The 22,441-nt window shown below is 40.0% G+C and overlaps 1 protein-coding gene across 2 annotated transcripts in view; it reads left to right on the top strand.

Moving 5' to 3' along the window:
* The window catches only part of TNKS (tankyrase), a 315,565-nt gene that overhangs the window by 181,686 nt on the left and 111,438 nt on the right, over positions 1-22,441 (top strand). For both annotated transcript variants that reach the window (XM_077476246.1, XM_077476244.1), the window contains exons 6-10: positions 467-561; positions 4,492-4,558; positions 5,217-5,403; positions 9,341-9,462; positions 14,236-14,327. In XM_077476246.1, coding sequence (XP_077332372.1) covers positions 467-561; positions 4,492-4,558; positions 5,217-5,403; positions 9,341-9,462; positions 14,236-14,327 — 563 coding nt within the window. The remainder of the gene's footprint in view (positions 1-466; positions 562-4,491; positions 4,559-5,216; positions 5,404-9,340; positions 9,463-14,235; positions 14,328-22,441) is intronic.

Below are 22,441 nucleotides of genomic sequence, written 5' to 3'. Positions count from 1 at the left end.
TTTTTTGCCACGTTATTTAAGTTGTGCTATGTGAATGAGAACAAATATAACAAAAGTAAAAGTGGGTGTCATCCCAATTTGTCTGCAAAAATGGAAATACACTTTAATCGTTCATTGAGAGACACAGCCACATCAATAATATGTGTGAGTTTATGTTGCCACCTACATGTCTAATGAATCTGACTGTGTTTCTCAACTCAGAGTAAAGAATGTTACCATGAGTGCAAAAATGCTATTTTTTTTTTTAGATTTTATTTAAAAAAAAATGAATGCACTCCAATAAAGAATTGTGTTTTTGCATATAAAACTATTACATAGCACAGTATAAAACAGTGTTAAATGTATATTCTTCTCTCTGAAGTTTGGGCAAAGAAATTCCCTTTGTGCTATATTTACAGTATGTAAGATGAACACATTGTGGGTAGTGTATGCAGGAACATTAAGCTTCTTTTTTTTTTTTTACCAGTCTACACCTTTACATTTAGCAGCGGGATACAACAGAGTCAGGATTGTACAACTCCTCCTTCAGCATGGTGCTGACGTTCATGCAAAAGACAAAGGGTAAGTAAATGTGAATTATCCTCTTTATTTTTTACGGACAGAACCACTCACAATTTGTTTCTAATACATTGCAGGACATTGTCTCCTTTAATTCTTAAACCATTAGGAATTGCAACTGCCCTCAGTTGACTGGACACTGCCAAAACAGAGCTTGAGGCTGGGTTCACACTATTGCGAATTTGCATGGTAGGAGATTGTGACCAGCTCTCTATGGAGCCAGTTTACATATCTCCTCTGCGGCTCCCGTGTGAATTTGCACAGGGGTCCTGTGCGTCTTTTGGTCTGTTTCAGGTCCGAATTCAGCCCAAAAATTCAGGCTGAAACGGTGAATGGGGGCGCACCCGGACCCCTGCTGTGAGCCACATGCGGCAATAGTGTGAACCCAACCTTAGTCTCAGTTAACACTAATGTGAATTCTATGCAAATCAGATGCGATTCAAAAAGCATAGATTCGCATGTGATCTAAAAATGCATTGTTATCAATGAAGGCTGTTAAAATATATCCAGTGCGATTCTGATCCGGTTAAAAAAAAAAAAAAGGGGAGGTCCTATGCAAGTTTAGTGTGGTGCGGTATGGATTTAATCTCCATAGACTTTAATGGGACCATTTTGAAATTGCAGTCCTGTGTTCACATCAGTGCAAATCCAGCAGGTTTCTTTGTATTTCCCACCTGCTGCTCCTCCCCTCCTCTCCTATCAATAGCAGATTGTTAAGGAGCAGGGCCGCCGTGTCCTTAACAACTGATGGCTCATCAGCTGTCAATGGGATACCTGCTGATTTTTTTTTCAGAATTTTTTCTGTTTCAATATTTTTTTATTAAAGGTTTTCACAAATAAAATAAATTCCAATACTAATTTCGAACAATACACAATATACACAATTTAAATTGCATAGAAAATAAAACAAAATGTTACACAGTGTAACTGCACTAATCCTGAGCGAAAGGCCTAACAACATTCCTCCCATTGGCAAGGGACTATTCCCTCTAAGATAGCTGTCCTCAGCACATAGCTCAGATATAGAACTTCAAGCTACATAATAAATTCTCAATGAACCACAATCCAATTTGGTAGTTTGTAGAGAGATCATATGCATGATAGCAATGTGATTGGATGGGATTCAGACTATGTGCTGAGGTGCACACCCCCACAACCAGCAAGGAGAAGAAAAGAAAAGTAGAAAAAAGGAGGACAAGAGAAAAGGGGAAGGGAAAAGACTCCACACTCTGGTCCATCCAATTCAGACGAGACCTTTGTCTGGTATGGTCCGGGGATCATTAATCAAGTATCAAATCCACGGGCCCCATACCTTTTCAAACACCTTCAATTTATCTTGCAGAATTTCTGTTAACCATTTATTTAGAATAAGCTAGGAAAGTTTGTGTTATAGCTGGTCAAATGGTATGGTAGCCGATCTCCAATTTATGGCTATAATAATTTTGACGGAGACAAATATGAAAGTAAGAAGTCGTGTCTGGTTTTTCGAGACCCCCTCCACCTTAAATCCCAGCAATGCATGTTCCGGGGACTTGGTCAGATTAATTTGAGTAAGTGAAAAAATTTAATTATAAATTTGAATCCAAAATCTCCTTGCTTGAGGATATTGCCATCATATATGATAGGCCGTCCCCTAAAAAATTAGACAAGGCTCCCAGGAAATAAGTAGCCAGTCTGGCCGGAACCATATACCATCTCAGTGTTGATGAGTGACCTCGATGCTGCCAGTGCTATTAAGTGGCAATTTTCAAGTTCAAGACCTTTTTGGGCATCCTTTTCCCATTTGACCATATAACTGTTTGCCCGATGTATGTGGTAAAATGGTATATATTTCAGATATACGACCACGGATTTTATCATACCTGTGACATAAATATTCCATAGGTAACATAGGTACAAGGTCACATTTGTGAGATAAAGTATGCATGTAATGTATTCTTTGAGTGTATCGAAATTGTTCAGAGTCCAGAATTTGTTGTTTTTCTAATAAGGTTTGTTTGGACAGCATTCTCTTGTGACCGTGTAGGTCTGCGATACGCAGGAAGCCCTTGTTGGACCACCAATTGAATGCCAAAGGGGGGAGGCCCCGGGGTGAAGTTGTTTGGCAACAAGGGAGCTAATGGACTATGGGATGATTTGAAATTATAAGGCTTAGACATTCTGTCCCATCTACTAAGGCCCCTTTCACACTAGGGGCATTTTTAAGGTGCTTTAGCGCTAAAAATAGCGCCTGAAAAATCCCTTATCTGCAGTCCCAATGTGAAAGCCTGAGTGCTATCACACTGGGTGCTGCGCTGACAGGATGTTAAAAAAATGTCCTACAAGCAGCGTCTTTGTGGCGGTGAAGACACTGCTCCTCCACCACTCCTGCCCATTGAAATGAATGGTCACCACTGCTGAAGCGCCTCTACATGACTGAGGCCGGTCTTTCGTTGGCAACCACATAGCATGGGAAATTTGCCTATATTGACCAAAATATCCACAATGGATGAGGCTGCTGAGAATGGAATTAAGGCTTCATGCACACGAGACGCCGGTGCAAACTCTGCTGGACACATGTTTTTAAAAGCTGAATCCGGCGTTTAGAAAGGCCAGTTTTGCCGCGATTTTACCGTTTTACCGCATTTGCGTCTAGAAGCGTTTGGTTAAGCTTTAGTGAGTTGAGCTAACTGTGCAGCATAGAAATATTTCAGCAAATCGGGAACTCTCAAGCCCCCCTTCTGTTTTGGGGTAAACAGTATGGGGTTATTCACCCTAGGCATCTTGTCTCCCTAAATAAATTGAAGTTTCCTTTGAAATAAATTTTGATCAGATCTAACCAATGCCACTGGTATTGTACGAAAAAAGTATAAAAATCCTGGAAGGACATATATTTTTACAGAATGTAGTCTGCCGAACCAGGACAGAGGGTGTAGTTGCCATCTAGCCATGTCCGCCGTTAGGGTTTATACAGTGCAGGATAGTTCTGAGAACATAAGGTGTTTAGAGAGGGCGTTACCTCTAAGTGGATACCTAAATACGTTTTTTCTCTAAGTGGATACCGTTCAAATCTTCTTGGGACACGTCACAGGTCCCGGAAGACGGTGGCAGGTTCATTAACAAAGCTCAACGTAACTCGCACATACGCAGTGGGGAGCTGACTGTGAAGCCACAAGGAGTCACAGCTGGCTTCCCACTGTAAACATGGCAGTGCAGGGGCACAAAAAACGTTGAAAAACTAGGGGACAACTCTGAATCCCTGGACAGGTAAGTATCTTTTTTAATAAGTCGGCAGCTACAGTATTTGTAGCTGCTCATTTTTTTTTTTTTTTTTTTTAAACAGACTGAAGATCCTCTTAAAGCTTGCCACCTTTATTTCACTCAAAACAATCATTATGGCTGTGTTAAATCTCACCTAATAAAATCCATTTTTTATTTTTGAGATTACATTTTAGGACTATGTTTTAAGACAATAGGTAAAAGGGGCATTTATCAAGCAATTTGATACATACAATAAAATGCAGTCATGCTGCATCTTCTTTACCAAAGTCTATAACAGTTTTCTTGTGTATTTGTGACCCTTGCATCTGTAATCCCAGACAGCCAACTAGATTTGAAAAGGTCTACAGCAGATTTATAACTAAAAATTAGACTGATGTGTCCCATAAACAGGCGCACAATTAGGAAGTAGTCAGGGTCCGGTGTCATTGTGTTGTAATATAATTCTGGGAGGAATTTATCAAGTTGTAACCTTGTAGTGAATCTGTCATACAGTCTTGCAGCTCTTGTTTAGAAAGGTCTTGCTTTGCAACAAAATTGATAAATGCATCCCTCCTCCTTTATATATTATATTATTGTATGCATGCAATACAATTCAAATACGCGTTATTAACATATGTTAGACAATATATGAAGAAAAGCTCTTTTTTTTCCCCCCTCTTTGTTTGCATCTAGTGGTCTGGTGCCTCTACATAACGCATGCTCCTATGGACACTTTGAAGTAACTGAGCTGCTTCTCAAGGTAAAAATATGTATATTTTTCATTATTATATATTATCCCAACTTCTTTATATTTTTTGTTTTAATATAAGCATTTTAATGTACTGTGTCACTCTCATTGTAAAGCAAAGCTTCTAAATACCTCCATTAATGCCAGTCCCAGTCATGTGACTGCTCTCCTCACTTTCATTGACGGTCACGTGACCGCTCTCCTCCAATCAAAAGCTACACACGAGGAGGTGGCGGAGCAGGAGGAGGAGAGCAGCCACAACGAGCGGCGTTAATTGAGGGATTCAGAGGTTTAGATTTACATTGAGAGTTACACAAGAGGAGCGTTATATGACAAAGGGCTGGCAGTAATGTTTTCTGAACTTTAAAGTTTACTGGCAGCGCTGTCCCATGGCCAGGAGAGGCTGGGTGACAACCAGGGTGGACCGCCCAATCCCCGCTCCCTGTTGGTAAAAAAAAAAATATATATATATATCAGCCTGTAACACGCAGGAACGGTTTACCCTCTATTTTCAGGGTAAAAAAGTGCATGTTATACGCCGATAAATTTGGTTTTAAAAGTGTGTTTCTGACCAACTTATTGTTTTAATTTGTTGTATCTTTGTTTTTGCAAGTACATGTGTCAGTTTACAGAATTTTATGTATTCTCACATATTTTTACTTGGTTTCAGCATGGCGCTTGTGTTAATGCCATGGATCTTTGGCAATTTACACCACTACATGAGGCTGCATCAAAAAATCGTGTTGAAGTATGTTCCTTGCTGCTGAGCCATGGAGCTGACCCAACACTTGTCAACTGCCATGGGAAAAGTGCTGTGGATATGGCTCCTACTCCAGAGTTAAAGGAGAGATTAACTTGTAAGTATACCCGTGACCAGCAGTTCATAAAATCATATTTTTATATTAGGTTTTGTTTATACGAGGACAGGCAAAAAAAATTTGAGAATGATAGCCTTGGATAAATATAGGATAAATAACTTGGGAGTAATATATATGGTTTGGGGCAGAATGTCATGTATGCAAATCATTCTTTAACCAATTATTACTACAAATAAAAAATAAGTGCAGCGCTAAGTGATAAAACAATAGTGAAAAGAAAAATTTACATAAATAATAATATATCAAGAAATATGCTGGATTAATAGCACAAACTCTGTTTAAATATAATAAATTGATTTGCACACTGGAATTAAGCATATATAATAAACATCAAAAAAAATGAATGTACAGTGAAAATCAGTCCATAGATACAAATCCTTAGGTGAATTGCCAACGAAGTTCAGCGAGTATGAAATCCCTTTGCCAAGTGGAAAAACACCCAGGAAGTGAGCAAATATTCTCCTTACCGACTCCAAAGACCAATAGAATGGTCTTAGCAAGCCCAGGGATTTCGGACTCCCAAAAACCTATGCTGCAGTACAGCTGATCCTGGATCGGTACCACGCAGGGATTATAAATAAAAGCTCCCATTGTGTAGTATTTAAATAAAGAATTTAATGAAAGTTGCAATATAGTGCAATATAAAATCATTTGGTGTCCCATAACACTCTCCCTGCTCACTGTTCTCTGCAGAGCTACACCTCCAACGAGGCAAACGTGATGATGTCAGAGCCAGGGCTTGACAAATTTGCTTGGAATCTAGGAGCCAGCTAAAAAAGTTAGGAGCCAGGTCGGTAACGGCAATCCAGACCTGTCCCTGGCCTGACATGGAGACGAGTGAGGGGAGGATAGCGCGGCCCCCCCACCTGTCTCCATGTCATTGCCCATAGCTCTTAGAGGGACATTTTTTTTTTTTTTTTTTTTTTTTTTTTCAAATGACAATTTTTTTTTTTTTTTTTTTTATTGCATTTTAGTGTAAATTTGAGATCTGAGGTCTCTCTGACCCCAGATCTCATATATTTAAGAGGACCTGTCCTGTTTTTTTCAATTACAAGGGATTTTTACATTCCTTGTAATAGGAATAAAAGTGACAATTTTTTTTTTTTAAAAGCACCGTGAAAAAATAAAAAGTTAAAATAAGAAAAAAAAAAATGTTTTAAATGCGCCCTGTCCTGCCAAGTTTGCGTGCAGAAGCGAACGCATACGTGAGTAGCGCCCGCATAGGAAAGCGGTGTTCAAACCACACATGAGGTATCGCTGCGTTCGGTAGAGTGAGAGCAATAATTCTAGCCCTAGACCTCCTCTGTAACCCAAAACGTGCAACCTGTAGAATTTTTTAAACGTCGCCTATGGAGATTTTAAAGGCTAAAAGTTTGTCGCCATTCCATGAGCGGACGCAATTTTGAAGCGTGACATGTTGGGTATCAATTTATTCGGTGTAACATTATTTTTCACAATATAAAAAAATTGGGCCAACTTTACTGTTATATTTAATTAAAAAAATAAGACTTTTTCCCCGAAAATGCGCTTGTAAGTCCGCTGCACAAATACGGTGTGACACAGTATTGCAACGACCACCATTTTATTCTCTAGGTTGTTAGAACTCCTAAACACACACACACACATATACATATATATATATATATATATATATATATATATATATATATATATATATATATATATATATATACACACATATACACACATTTTTTTTTTTTATTATTCTAAGTAAAGGTGAGATGGGTGGGCAGTGAAAGCTTCATTAGCATCGCTGGCTGTCATACCAACAGCCACCACTAGATGGCGCCAGATTACAGAACTAAACATAGGACCACAGAAGGCCTCAAAGCCGCGGCCTCAATTACCGGCCGGCGGCGGCGCGGCCCGACACGATCACGCCAGGGGGGGTGGAAGGAGACAGGATACCCCCGCTGTGCTGCCCCAGGCGCCAGATCACAAATTCTAGTCGCCAATGCGATCTGGCGCCCGGGGTTTGTCGAGCCCTGGTCAGAGCACCTCCCTACGCGGCGTTTCGTCACAAGCGGACGTCGTCTGGGGATTGGCTGAGGTTACAGCCAATTATACTACAGATGTATAAAATAATGTTCATTTATAATAATAATTATACAGGGTTTATTTAGGGCTTTACAAAATGAAGGGAGATAGTACAGTTACAGTACAATTCAAAGGCGGGCCCTGCTTATGAGAGTTTACAATCTGAAAGGGAGGGGTCTGTAATACAAAAAGTAATAACTGTGAGAGGTATGAGCTGATGGGGGGAAAAAGCAAAAGTAAATTTTTTTATTTTTATCAGGATATGCCTCCCTGAAGAGATGAATTTTCAGGGATTGTCTGAAGGAGAACATGGTAGATTAGACTGGCGTAGGGAGTTCCAGAGCCAAGAAGATGTTTGGGAGAAGTCCTGGAGACAAGCATGGGTGGAGATGACAAGGGAGCTAGAGAGCAAAAGGTCTGGGAAAGAGCGAAGAGGGCATTTTAGCCTAGACTGTTCATTTCATGTCCTGGAGACACGGTATTTAGTGAGAAGTAATCTCTCCAAAATGAATAGAATTGTCCTCTTAGTTATCACAGAAACAGTTGTCCCCCAGTGGGAGGTTTTTTTTCTTGCTTTTTGTCATGGTAACAACTGTAAACTTTTTGTATTTCAATTAAAGTGATTGTAAGCTTTTTTTATTTTTAAAAAAAAATAACAAACATGTCATATTTCCCTCCACTGTGCAGCTCCTTTTGCACAGAGTGACCCCGATCGTCCATTTCTGGGGTCCCTCGGCTCTCTCGACTCCTCCCCGCACCCTCCCTGGGGGTTACCTTGCGGACGCGCTCCCGAGTCCAGCATTTGCATCCATAGACATGAATGCCAGACTCGGCCCCACCCCCCCGGCGTCATTAGATCTAATTGACAGTAGCGGGAGCCAATGGCTGCGCTGCTCTCAATCTATCCAATCAGGAGCCGGGACCCCATGGAGAGAGGGACAGCACGTCCTCGCCGAGGGAAATACAGGGCTCAGGTAAGTAAAACGGGGGGCTGGGGGGGCCGGTCACTGCTAGGTGTTTTTTCACCTTAATGCATAGGACGCATTAAGGTGAAAAAACACGAGGGTTTACAACCCCTTTAAGTTTCTGTCCTCTGAAAATGATCATCAGTACAAATAAATAGATTGAATCTATCCAGCGGGGACACAACAGGGTTAAAAACCTGCCTGGGGTTCTCCACCTACTCCTATCCAAAAGAAAAACCGTTTTGTCTTTACATACAGTTTAACTGCATTTTATTTACATCTAGATATATGTGCATTAAAGCAGTGCTGCTTTAGTGTTTCCTCTCACCCCCTAAATTAGAGAGGTGTGTCTGCCTCCCCCCCCCCCCCCCCCCAGCTTTTTTTTCTACCAAATGTATTTGCTCATTTCTTACACTGGTTGTACACATGGAAATATTTCTAGAAATTTTAACCAGCTTCAGGGACTACAGTCTTTTCCTAATAAAAAATGTCAGCAGCTACAAATATTGTAGCTGTTGATGTTTAATAAACGCACACTAGTGATCACACAGTCCAGAGATCCAGTGCTTTTTTCACCCCGGGCTGGTTCTTTGCCGGTCTTCGGGTCACTGGTGCTGCCATCATGCTTGAGGGATCCCGGCTGTGACTTCCTGCAGCTCCACAGCCAGCTCTCTACTGCGCATGCGTAAGTCATGCTGTGTTTTCTGAATGGGCCCTCAGGCTCCTGGGACCTGCGAGATTGGTCAGTGTTATGTTTCTTCCACAACTTGAGAAAAGGTGAAGAAAATGTTGTGTATTAACAATATTGTTGTCTTTCACTTTAATTTTATCTCTATTTGTAAAATTATACTCTAAGTTCTTTAATAGATCATATCATTATCTTTGAATTTCAGATGAATTCAAAGGGCATTCGTTACTGCAAGCAGCCCGAGAGGCAGACCTGACGAAAGTGAAAAAAACACTAGCTTTGGAGATCATTAATTTTAAGCAACCGCAGTCTCATGAGACAGCATTGGTAATAACAAAGGGCTTAGTTCCTTTTCTTTGGAAAAAAGTTCTCCTACGTGAAAATCATTGTACTTAAATCTGTGTAGCTTTCATCTGGACATGTTTGCAAATTTACTAAGTTATATTTTCAGTATATTATTCAGTAATTTTTCAAGCAGATTAGTTTCATTTTTTTTTTTTGTGTGTGTGTGATGGTTTAACATTTATAATATGCAGGGGAAAGCCAAATGTAAGGCCAGCCATAGACAGTTTGAATTTTGGCCAGTTCAGCAGGAACCAGCTGAGAATTCAAACCATGTGTGGGCAGGCTGAATGTACCAAGTTGATTGATCTATCAACCTGGGTACAACCAGCCTGCCGGATTCGCTTGTGATTATAACCCATCTTCTCCCAGCAGGGATGGCTTCCCTCGCCCACTGGGAGGGGACAATTGCTCGACAGGAGGGATTCCCCTGTCAACACTGTCGGTGTTGATGGGGAAATTTTCTCAAATTTGCAGGAAAGAAATTCACACCGTCTATGGCCTGCCTTAATCATCTTAATAAAGCGAAAATTTTGATATGACAGGCAACAAATAATATCCCTTTAGTTACAGTATCTCACAAAAGTGAGTACACCCCTCACATTTTTGTAAATATTTAATTATATCTTTTCATGTGACAACACTGAAGAAATTACACTTTGCTACAATGTAAAGTAGTGAGTGTACAGCTTGTATAACAGTGTAAATTTGCTGTCCCCTCAAAAGAACTCAACACACAGTCATTAATGTCTAAACCACTGGCAACAAGTTAGTACACTTATTGAAAATGTCCAAATTGGGCCCAATTACCCATTTTTCCTCCTCTGTGTCATGAGACTCCTTAGAGTTACAAGGTCTCAGGTGTGAATGGGGAACAGGTGTGTTAGATTTGGTGTTATCGCTCTCACTCTCTCATACTGGTCACTGGAAGTTCAACATGGCACCTCATGGCAAAGAACTTCCTGAGGATCTGAAAAAAAATAATTGTTGCTCCGCATAAAGATGGCCTAGGCTATAAGAAGATCGCCAAGACCCTGAAACTGAGTTGCAGCACAGTGGCCAGGACCACACAGCGGTTTAACAGAGCAGGTTCCACTCAGAAAAGGCCTCGCCATGGTTCACGAAAGAAGTTGAGTGCATGTGCTCAGCATCATATCCAGAGGTTGTCTTTGGGAAATAAACGTATGAGTGCTGCCAACATTTCTGCAGAGGTTGAAGGGGTGGGAGGTCAGCCTGTCAGTGCTCAGACCATACGCCTCACACTGCATCAAATTGGGCTGCATGGCTGTCGTCCCAGAAGGAAAACTCTTCTCAAGATGATGCACAAGAAAGCCCGCTAACAGTTTGATGAAGACAAGCAGACTAAGGACAAGGATTACTGGAACCATGTCCTGTGGTCTGAGGAGACCAAAATAAACTTATTTTGGTTCAGATGGTGTCAAGCGTGTGTGGCGGCAACAAGTTGAGGAGTATAAAGTCAAGTGAGTCTTGCCTACAGTCAAGCACGGTGGTGAAAGTGCCATGGTCTGGGGCTGCATGAGTGCTGCTGGCACTGGGAAGCTACAGTTCATTGAGGGAACCATGAATGCCAACATGTACTGTGAGATACTGAAGCAGAGCATGATCCCCTCCCTTCAGAGATTGGGCCACAGGGTAGTATTCCAACATAACGACCCCAAATACACTTCCAAGATGACCACTACCTTTCTAAAGTATCTGCGGAAAAAGGTGATGGACTGGCCAAGCATGTCTCCAAACCTAAACCCTATTGAACATCTGTGGGGAATTCTCAAACGGAAGTTGGAGGAGCACAAGTTCTCCAACGTGCACCAGCTCCGTGATGTCGTCATGGAGGAGTGGAAGAGGACTCCAGTGGCAACCTGTGAAGCTCTGGTGAACTCCATGCCCAAGAGGGTTAAGGCAGTGCTGGAACATAATGGCGGCCACATAAAATATTGACACTTTGGGCCCAATTTGGACATTTTCACTTAGGGATGTACTCACTTTTGTTGCTAGTGGTTTAGACATTAATGGCTGTGTGTTGAGTTATTTTGAGGGGACAGCAAATTTACACTGTTATACAAGCTGTACACTCACTACTTTACATTGTACCAAAGTGCAATTTCTTCATTGTTGTCACATGAAAAGATATAATAAAACATTTACATAAAAGTGAGGGGTGTACTCACTTTTGTGAGATACTGTATATACATATATTTTATATGTGGCCTTTTTTAAAAAGTAAACATTTCCACTTTTGCAATCAAATTTGATAAAACCCCATTATGTGTTTGCTACATGTTCTCATATACAGGACATGGTACAGGATACCAAACCATAAATTAAAAAAAATGTTTAAGACAGATAGTGTTCAAATCTAATTTACAAATGATAATGCGATCTACAAGTGCAGGATGGATTATGGAAAACACAGCTCTCCAGCCCCTCTAATGCCACGTACACAAGACCGGACTTTCTAGCAGAATAGGCCAGACGGAATCATTCCATCGGATAGTCCACTCATGTGTGGGATAGTCCGATCTTTTTTTCCTTTAAAAAATTCAGACGGACCTAGATATAGAACATGTTTCAAATCTGTCCGACGGTCTCAATTCCTATCGGAAAACAGTTTGTCTGTATGCTGGTCCGATGGGCCAAATATGATGCAAGGGCAGCTATTGGCTACTGGCTATTGAACTTCCTCTTCTAGTCATACGTCATCACGTTCAAAACAAACAGCCTTTCGAACGGACTTTAGTACGTTCATGTGTGGGCAAGTCTGTTCGTTCGGAAGTCTGTCGTAACGCCGTCGGGAAGACCGTCGGACCTTTTCTGCCGTAAAGTACACAGCATAAGTCTATTCTCGTTTATTGCATGAAAAACACCAATGTAATAAATAGTGTTGTCCAGACCAAGGTAGTTCCTTTCATTCTCAGCTTTGTTCCTGTGAGTGTCAAGTGTATGGACATTGAGAATTACAGAGAATTATGCAAATGTTTATCCTGAATCATTGTTTCTTTCTTGGTCTGTTTACTTGCTATATGTTGGCAGTAAAATTCAGATAAAAAACATTCCTCGTGTATTTGAGCCTTGAATTTGTCTGGGAAAGCAAATGCATGAAGCATGAATATACTGAATACTGAGTAATTTAGAAGAATCTGGTCATATTCATTTAAATTACACCAACTAGAGTTTTAGCAACATATTGCAAAACTGAGGTGAAAGATCACAATCCAATAATCATGTCATTGCTCATAATAATTATTATTTTTAAAATCTGGAATTGCAATCTTTGTGCATTGTACTCACACAACACAATTTGAAATGCATAAAAGGTACAGCTGACAACAATTCATTGTGTACCGTGTTAGCAGCCATTTCAGAGTGTTAGCTGTATGTGCAGGTATTAATATTAAGAGCCCATACAGCCCATACACACAGGCATTGGCTTCTGTTCTGCGTGCTGACCTGCTTTTTTCTGCATCCTCTTTGGAGCTGTACACAGGCAGGCTATTGAAATGGATACAAATGCAGCGGCAGCACAGGCAGAGCCGATTGTCAAAATTTGACATGCATGCAGGATTGGGGACATGGATCCAAATGCATTCTGTCTATGTTCGGATCCATACACTTGTCAAATTTTGTGATGCAGCTGTATCCATGCAGCTGTTGCACCTGCATACACTTCTATAGGCTGCCTGCACACAGCTCCACCGTGGATGCAGATACAGAAAAAGGTGGTTCAGCATGCAGGATGGGTGCCAGGGGCCCGTCTGAATAAAATGTTTTTATTTTGATCTTTTTTTATTTATTTTTATTGTAGATATTATGGCTAATGCATGCATTTTTTTTCTTTTCCTATTTTTTTTGTAAATGTATGCATTTATGGATGTGAATACGTAAATCCATGCAACTACTTTCATACAAGGCCTCATTCACACAGATGTACTTCAGTGTAGACCCATGTGACAGTCGTGTTTGCCCACACTGGAAACACAGGTGTTCCTTTCCATAGGTTCATGAAGGCTCCTGAAACTTAGCCTACCACTGCATAAAAATTTTTTTTTTCCACTAATATTTGTTTAAATACTTTAACTTCTTATGTTCTACCACTAATTATATGCCATATAATATGGCTTTGCCAAAAAGTATTTCTTTATGCATGTGCCCATTTGAAGACATTATTTTTAACTGGAGAATATAGTAGAGTTTCCCACACTTAAGCACCTAATGCGGTTTATTGAATGTTTTGCTTTTCATTATGCACTGTGTTTCTGTAAATCCCTTTTGCCTAATCCATAAATGTTTTATTACTTAACATATCTGAATGTGCTGAATGGCAATGATGTCTTGTTAAATGAAAAGCACCTTTTAGCATTCCGTTTCCTCATATGATTTGTTTTTTTCATTACATAAGAGAAAGTTTGAGTTTCTGGAGGCAGTGTTTGGGTTGAGCCTAGTGTACCAAGAAAACATTTTATTCCCTGACTTCTTGCTTGCAAAGATGACAGGGGCATTGCTCATCCTTGGCACTGCAGTTTTCAGAGGGGCATAATTTACTATTGATCACTCTTGCGTTTTTGCTCAATATGTTGTTTATCTGATCCAGACTTTTGATAAATGACCGAAGGATTCCATCTGTGTACTTTGTAGAAAGACTGCCCTAGGTATATATAACAAATATAGATGATATCTTTATAGATAGACATATATATATATTATTTTTTTTGCATAACTCATATTTGATACATTTTTCAGCACTGTTCAGTGGCTTCGTTACATCCCAAACGGAAGCAGATAACAGAGTTGTTGCTACGGAAAGGAGCCAGCGTCAATGAGAAAAACAAAGAGTATGTTTTCTGTTTGTGTTGCGTGAGTCATTGCACTGTGAACATTACATTGTTTCAAGCCTTTACAAGCTTTAGTCTTAAATCATGTCAGTAAAACCTGGGTTCTTGCAAAATCTAGTATAGGTTTTAATTGTTAATCAAAAGAATATCTTTTTCATTACCTATGCGGGAACTTTATCCTAAAACTTTAATTAAATGTCATTTTTCATCTGTGAATTTAAGACCAGAGAACTGAAATGGAACTTCAGTACCCTGAAGTAGAAATATTTTGCAATTGATTTTGGGGGGTTTGAAGCTGAAATCTATGCACATATATAAATGTAAATTAAATAGGTGAAACATACAGTTAGGTCCATATATATTTGGACACAGGTGCAATTTTAGATTTTTTTGGGGTATTTACATATTCAAGCTATAGTTATATAATGAATATGAGCACACTCTCAGGTTTAATCTGAGGGTATGTACATCCAAATCTGAGGAAGGGTTTAGGAATTACAGTTCTTAAGAATAGCCATCTCCCCCTTTTCAAGGGACCAAAAATAATTGGACAATTGAATCGAAAGCTATTTCATGGCCAGGTATGGACTACTCCTTCATTATATCTTCAATTAAGCAGGTAAAAGGTCTGGAGGTCTGTTGCTGTGAACCTACATCATGTGTACAAAGGAGCTCTTCATGCAAGTGAATCATGTAAGGCTTCAAAAAAAATAATATATCCATCAGAGATGGCAGCAACATTAGGAGTGGCCAAATAATCAGTTTGGTACATTCTGAGGAAAGAAGAATGCACGGGTGAGCTCAGCAACATAAGGCCTGGACGTCCACAGAAGACAACAGTGGTGGATGATTGCAAGATCCTCTTTATGTTAAAGAAAAAGCGAAAAAGCCATTCACAACATCCAGACAAGTGAAGGACACTCTCCAGGTGGTGGGCGTATCATTGTCAAAGTCTACAATCAAGAGAATACTTTACAAGAGCAAATACAGAGGGTTCACCACAAGGTGCAAACCATTCATAAGCCTGAAGTATAGAAAGGCCAGATTAGACTTTGCCAAAAAATATCTAAAAATGCCAGACCAGTGCTGGAAAAGCATTCTTTGGATGGATGAAACTAAGATTAATCTGTACCAGAATGATGGGAAGAAAAAAGTGTGGAGAAGGCTTGGAACAGCTCGTGAGCCAAAGTAGGGCTGAAACAACTAATCGATTATGAAATTAACATAATGGGGTTTAAAAAAAAAATTTGCCCTTTATAGTACAAAAAGAGCAAATAATCGCTACTGTAAATATTACTTTCATGGTTCTTCAGTAAAAAATTAAATGAACCCCTGCGTATTTGGAAAGGGTTAGGGATGTTTTTTAACGCACAACAGTGCTTTTTTGATTCAATATACTTCAATGGAGAAGCTGCAGAAAAGCATGTAATGTGTTTTTCCAGCAATTTGTGTTTTTTAATCTGCCCAACAACAAATTGGCCAAAAAAATGCAAAAGCGCAAATCACAGCAAAATAATGTGCGCAAAAATCAAAACGCACAGCAAACAGCACTGCAGAAACAGATCAAAAGTAAACTGCATAGGTGTGTACCGAGCCTTATGCTGGCAACATGGATCAGTTTTCAGATGAGAATATTCAGACGAAAAATCTTTGTACATCCGCTGAATGAAAGAATGTTGTTTGAAATTTTCACTTTTTAACATTCTGTTTTTAAAATGAATGTAATTTCTGAACGAAAACCACATACACTGTCTGAAAATTCCTTTAATCAAAGATTTTTCTATTTCCAAATTTTCCTATCACTCTGGTTGAAAATGAACGTCGATTTGACCCCTCTAACAATTATAAAATCGAACAAACGTTCTTAAAATTACATTTTTTTTTGAAGGAAGACATTGTTTTTTAAATAACAAAAAAATGTATCTGAGTCTGATGATATTTGCCAGATTCACCCTTTAATAGTATATACAGTATATATCCTTTTAATAGTATATACAGTATAGCTCTTCTCTAATAGTATATACAGTATATCTCTTCTGTCTGTTATTCTGATATTTTGCTCCCTAACCATATAGTTGGTTATTTTTATTTACCACTGTATACAGATATTTAGGAATAAATTGCCTATTTTAAAATGTACATATTAACTAAATTATACACCACACCACACTTTTTTTTTTTTTTAAGGTTATTAACCGATTAATCAAAACAATAATCTGACAACAAATCGATTATGAAAATAATAGTTGCAGCCCTAATCCAAAGCACACAACATCATCTGTAAAACATGGTGGAGGCAGTGTGATGGCATGAGCATGAATGGCTTCCAGTGGTTGATGGTGTGACAGAAGACAGAAGCAGCCTAATGAATTCTGCGGTGTTTAGAGATATACTGTCAGCCCAGATTCAGCCAAATGCAGCGAAGTTGATTGGACAGCGCTTCACAGTACGGATGGACAATGATCCAAAACACACTGCAAAAGCAACCCAGGAGCTTTTGAAGGAAAATAAGTGGAATATTCTGCAATGGAGTCTATCACCTGATCTCAACCCAATTGAGCATGCATTTCACTTGCTGAAGGAAAAACTAAAGGCAGAAAAACCCAAAAATAAAAAACAGCTGATGACCGCTCCAGTTGGAGCCTGGCAAAGCATCAGAAAGGAGGAAACCCAGTCTTTGGTAATGTCCATAGTTTGCCAGTAAAGGATTCTGAACAAAATATTTAAAAATTAACATTTTATTTATGATTATATTCATTTGTCCAATTAGATTTGAGCCCCTGAAAATGGGGGGACTGTGTATAAAAATGGTTGCAGTTCCTAAAATTTGTACTTGATATTTATGTTCAACCCCTTGAATTAAAGCTGAAACTCTGCACTTCAAATTCATTTTGATGGTTTGGATTTAATTTTATTCTAGTGGCATACAGAGCCAAAATTATTAAAATTGTGCCTGTATCCAAATATATATGAACCCAAATGTATATTGTTTCACAGTAGCGCACACAAAATATGTGCCCATGGAGAATAAAAATATATATATATATATATATATAATGTATGTATACACACACACCAATGTTCATTAAGACAATAATGCAACAAAGAGCATAAAATAAAGTCCAACGAAGTAGGTGTAAAAAAACTGCAGCTGAAACACCAAATGTCCTCTACCAATGTGAATAGTGCCAGTTGCACTCCCTTAAGAATAAAGCTTACCAGATATCATTGCCATTCACTCTAGTGTCTGGCCAAAAAGGGTGTTTGTTATATTGCAGCACCTCTATAGCCCGCCCAACCTAATTCAGATGATAACATTAATCTCTGTATATTCCAGGTAGTGACATCACTCTAGTCCTGGAGTTATGGACAGTGGTGGATGTGGTTGTTTAGTGGATAGCACTCATGCCTTTGGTCAAATCCAGCCTAGAGCAACATCAGATTGCAATGGCGTCCCGCTATTTGCAATGTTTCTAAATCATGGGCAGAATCAAGACGATTACGCCCGCAAAACGGAATGCTAAGGTGTGAATAGAAGGTAAGTATAGTAGCAAGGCCTAGTTGCAATCTCGGAACACCCAACAACAGTATAATATACGACCGGTCTAAACTACCTGGCAGACAAGATGGGTGAACTAGAGATACTATTGTACGAGGAGGATTTGGATTTTGTGGGAATTTCAGGGACCTGGTTCAACAGCTCTCATGATTGGCTGGCAAACATTCAAGGGTGTATCCGTTATCGCAAGGATAGAGAGGGTAAAAAAGGGGGAGGGGTATGCCTATATATCCAGAATAATGTACAAGTGAATGTGAGAGATGGCATCACTAAGGGAGCTAGGCAGGAAGTGGAATCTTTATGGGTAGAGCTCCAAAGGGATGAAGCTAAGGGGAAAATATTACTGGGAGTATGCTATAGACCCCCTAACCTGAGGGAGGAAGGGGGAGACAGATCTCCTATCACAATTTTGATTAGCGGCAATGATGGTAAGTGTTATAATAATGGGGGATTTTAATTATATAGATATAGACTGGGCAGAGGGAACCACGCATTCATCTAAGGCTCGTCGGTTCCTTGCAGGACAATTTTTATGGGTCAGATGGTAAACGCACCAACCAGAAATGAGGTGTTCCTGGATCTACTGATTACCAACAATGCAGACCTGATCACGGATGTTGAAATATGAGGCAATTTAGGGAACAGCGATCACAGGTCAATTGGCTTCCGTATAAATCACACAAATAGGAAATAAGGGGAATACAAAGCTACTGAATTTGAAAAGAGCCAGCTCTCTTAATCTACGAACCTTACTAGAAGGCATAACTTGGGATAAAAATCTTAGCAACAAAGAATGCGGAGGAGAGATGGGTTTGCTTTAAGAGCATATTAAATAAGGGCATTAAGCCAATTCATCCCATTGGGTAATACATTTAAAAGAGCGAACAAAAGTCCTGGATGGCTTAACTCCAATGTAAAAAGGCATATAAAAGCGAAGGAGAAGGCCTTCAAAAATACAAGGTTGAGGGATCATCATCAGCATTGAGACTTGGAAGGAATGCAACAAGATATGTAAGGGTGCAATAAGGACAGCTAAGATAGAACATGAAAGACAAAAAGGGAGGACAGACCATATTGGCCCCCATAAAGAATGAGGAAGGGCATCTGGTTAGAAAGGATGGGGAGATGGCAAAGGTATTGAATTCATTCTTCTCCTCAGTCTTCATGAGGGAATCGAGGGGCGTCAGTAACCAAAACTGCAGTGTTTATCCTCATGACACATCACAGGAAACACCTCCATGGTTAACAGAGGACAGAATAAAAATTAGACTTGGGAAACTTAACATCACCGGGACCAGGTGGCTTGCACCCGAGGGTACTTGGGGAACTCAGTCAAGTAATTGCCAGACCATTGTTCCTAATTTCTACTGACTGGAATGGTACCAGCTGATTGGAGAAAAGCCAATGTAGCACCAATAGTGACAATAATTTAGGGGCGCTCTGAATAAATTAATCTAAACGTGTAAAATTAGTCAAAACATATCAATACTCAAAAACAACAAAAATAACATTGATAAAAAATGTTAGAATCGTGATCTAATCACCATGCACCAAAACACATAAATTGCAACAAGGCCTAATAGACATTCAATCATATGAAAAGTCCCAATAAAACGTGTCTTTATAAATTCCTTGATGGAAAATCTCGGATGACCCAAGTACAAATACAAGTGTTATGAACTGTGGTATAGCAGCAGGTCCAAAGGGCTTGCGACTCCCTCCACCAAGAAAACAGCAATACACCACTTGTGAGGATACAAGTCCAAACTGCTTACCAGATTTGTTTGACCACTTTAATTAAAAAGTAAGTCAAACAGCGCCTGTACAGGTAATGCCTGCTCATATAGATGCTGGTGGAAATAACACAGGATAATACGTCCCCCTTCACAGACTCAGGCGGTATATATAAAAGAATACAAAAGGATACATAGCGTGATACTGATTTTAATAAAAATATATATAAAAAAAACAGGCAGCCAAATGGCTCCTTACGTGGTCGTGTGCCTGACCCGGCACTGGGGCTGCTCGCCTTGAGAAAAAAAAACACACTCCGAACGATCAGCGTATTCCTTCTGCAATCGCTGGTATGGCGTGCGTTCCAGGCCGTTAGACCGACAACCAGAAAGCCGGAAATGGCGTCAGAAACGCGACCAAGTACCGCTCCGACATACATTTTGTTGTTAACGTCCTCAGGAAGCGTGATGTAGCACCAATATTTAAAAAGGGCCCAAAATACATCCTGGAAATTACAGACCAGTTAGCCTAACATCAATAGTATGTACAGTGCCTTGCGAAAGTATTCGGCCCCCTTGAACTTTTCAACCTTTTGCCCCATTTCAGGCTTCAAACATAAAGATATAACATTTTTATTTTTTGTGAAGAATCACCAACAAGTGGGACACAATTGTGAAGTGGAACGAAATCTATTGGATTTTTGAAACTTTTTTAACTAATAAAAAAAATGAAAAGTGGGGCGTGCAAAATTATTCGGCCCCCTTGCGTTAATACTTTGTAGAGCCACCTTTTGCTGCGATTACAGCTGCAAGTCGCTTGGGGTATGTCTCTATCAGTTTTGCACATCGAGAGACTGAAATTCTTGCCCATTCTTCCTTGCAAAACAGCTCGAGCTCAGTGAGGTTGGATGGAGAGCGTTTGTGAACAGCAGTTTTCAGCTCTTTCCACAGATTCTCTATTGGATTCAGGTCTGGACTTTGACTTAGCCATTCTAACACCTGGATACGTTTATTTGTGAACCATTCCTTTGTAGATTTTGCTGTATGTTTGGGATCATTGTCTTGTTGGAAGATAAATCTCCGTCCCAGTTTCAGGTCTTTTGCAGACTCCAACAGGTTTTCATCCAGAATGGTCCTGTATTTGGCTGCATCCATGTTCCCCTCAATTTTAACCATCTTCCCTGTCCCTGCTGAAGAAAAGCAGGCCCAAACCATGATGCTGCCACCACCATGTTTGACAGTGGGGATGGTGTGTTGAGGGTGATGAGCTGTGTTGCTTTTACACCAAACATATCGTTTTGCACTGTGGGCAAAAAGTTTGATTTTGTTTTCATCTGACCAGAGCACCTTCTTCCACATGTTTGGTGTGTCTCCCAGGTGGCTTGTGGCAAACTTTAGACGAGACTTTTTATGAATATCTTTGAGAAATGGCTTTCTTCTTGCCACTCTTCCATAAAGGCCAGATTTGTGCAGTGTACGACTGATTGTTGTCCTATGGACAGACTCTCCCACCTCAGCTGTAGTTCCCTGCAGTTCATCCAGAGTGATCATGGGCCTCTTGGCTGCATCTCTGATCAGTCTTCTCCTTGTCTGAGCTGAAAGTTTAGAGGGACGGCCAGGTCTTGGTAGATTTGCAGTGGTCTGATACTCCATCCATTTCAAAATGATCGCTTTCACAGTGCTCCTTGGGATGTTTAAAGCTTGGGAAATCTTTTTGTATCCAAATCCGGCTTTAAACTTCTCCACAACAGTATTACGGACCTGCCTGGTGTGTTCCTTGGTCTTCATGATGCTCTCTGCGCTTTCAACAGAACCCTGAGACTATCACAGAGCAGGTGCATTTATACAGAGACTTTATTACACACAGGTGGATTCTATTTATCACCATCAGTCATTTAGGACAACATTGGATCATTCAGAGATCCTCGCTGAACTTCTGGAGTGAGTTTGCTGCACTGAAAGTAAAAGGGCCGAATAATTTTGCACGCACCGCTTTTCAGTTTTTTATTTGCTAAAAATTTTAAATTATCCAATAGATTTCGTTCCACTTCACAATTGTGTCCCACTTGTTGGTGATTCTTCACAAAAAATTAAAATTTTATATCTTTATGTTTGAAGCCTGAAATGTGGCAAAAGGTTGAAAAGTTCAAGGGGGCCGAATACTTTCGCAAGGCACTGTAAACTCTTGGAGGGGATGATAAGGGGCTACAAGATTTTAGTAATGAGAACGGTATCATTAGCAGTAATCAGCATGGATTCATGAAGCATCGTTCTTGCCAAACCAAACTTCTAACCTTCTATGAGGAGGTGAGTTGCTAGCTAGATAAAGGAAGGCCCGTAGACGTGGTGTATCTGGATTTTGTAAAAGCATTTGACACAGTTCCCCATAAACATTTACTGTACAAAATAAGGTCCGTTGGCATGGACCATAGGGGTGAGTACATGGATTGAAAACTGGCTACAAGGGCAAGTTCAGAGAGTGGTGATAAATGAGGTGTACTCGGAATGGTCAGGGTGGGTAGTGGGGTCCCCCAGGGTTCTGTGCTGGGACCAATCTTATTTAATTTGTTCATAAACGACCTGGAGGATGGGGTAAACAGTTCAATCTCTGTATTTTCAGATGATAATAAGCTAAGCAGGGCAATAACTTCTCTGCAGGATGTGGAAACCTTGCAAAAAGATCTGAACAAATTAATGGGGTGGGCAACTACATGGCAAATGAGGTTCAATGTAGAAAAATGTAAAATAATTCATTTGAGTGGCAAAAATATGAATGCAATCTATACACGGGGGGCTGGGAGGAATCCTTTGGGGGAATCTAG

This window comes from Lithobates pipiens, unplaced genomic scaffold, assembly GCF_037356315.1.
Source record: "Lithobates pipiens isolate NorthernLeopardFrog02 unplaced genomic scaffold, aLitPip1_a1.2 Scaffold_13, whole genome shotgun sequence".
Lineage (NCBI taxonomy): Eukaryota > Metazoa > Chordata > Amphibia > Anura > Ranidae > Lithobates > Lithobates pipiens.
This window is presented reverse-complemented; position numbering and strand designations above follow the sequence as displayed.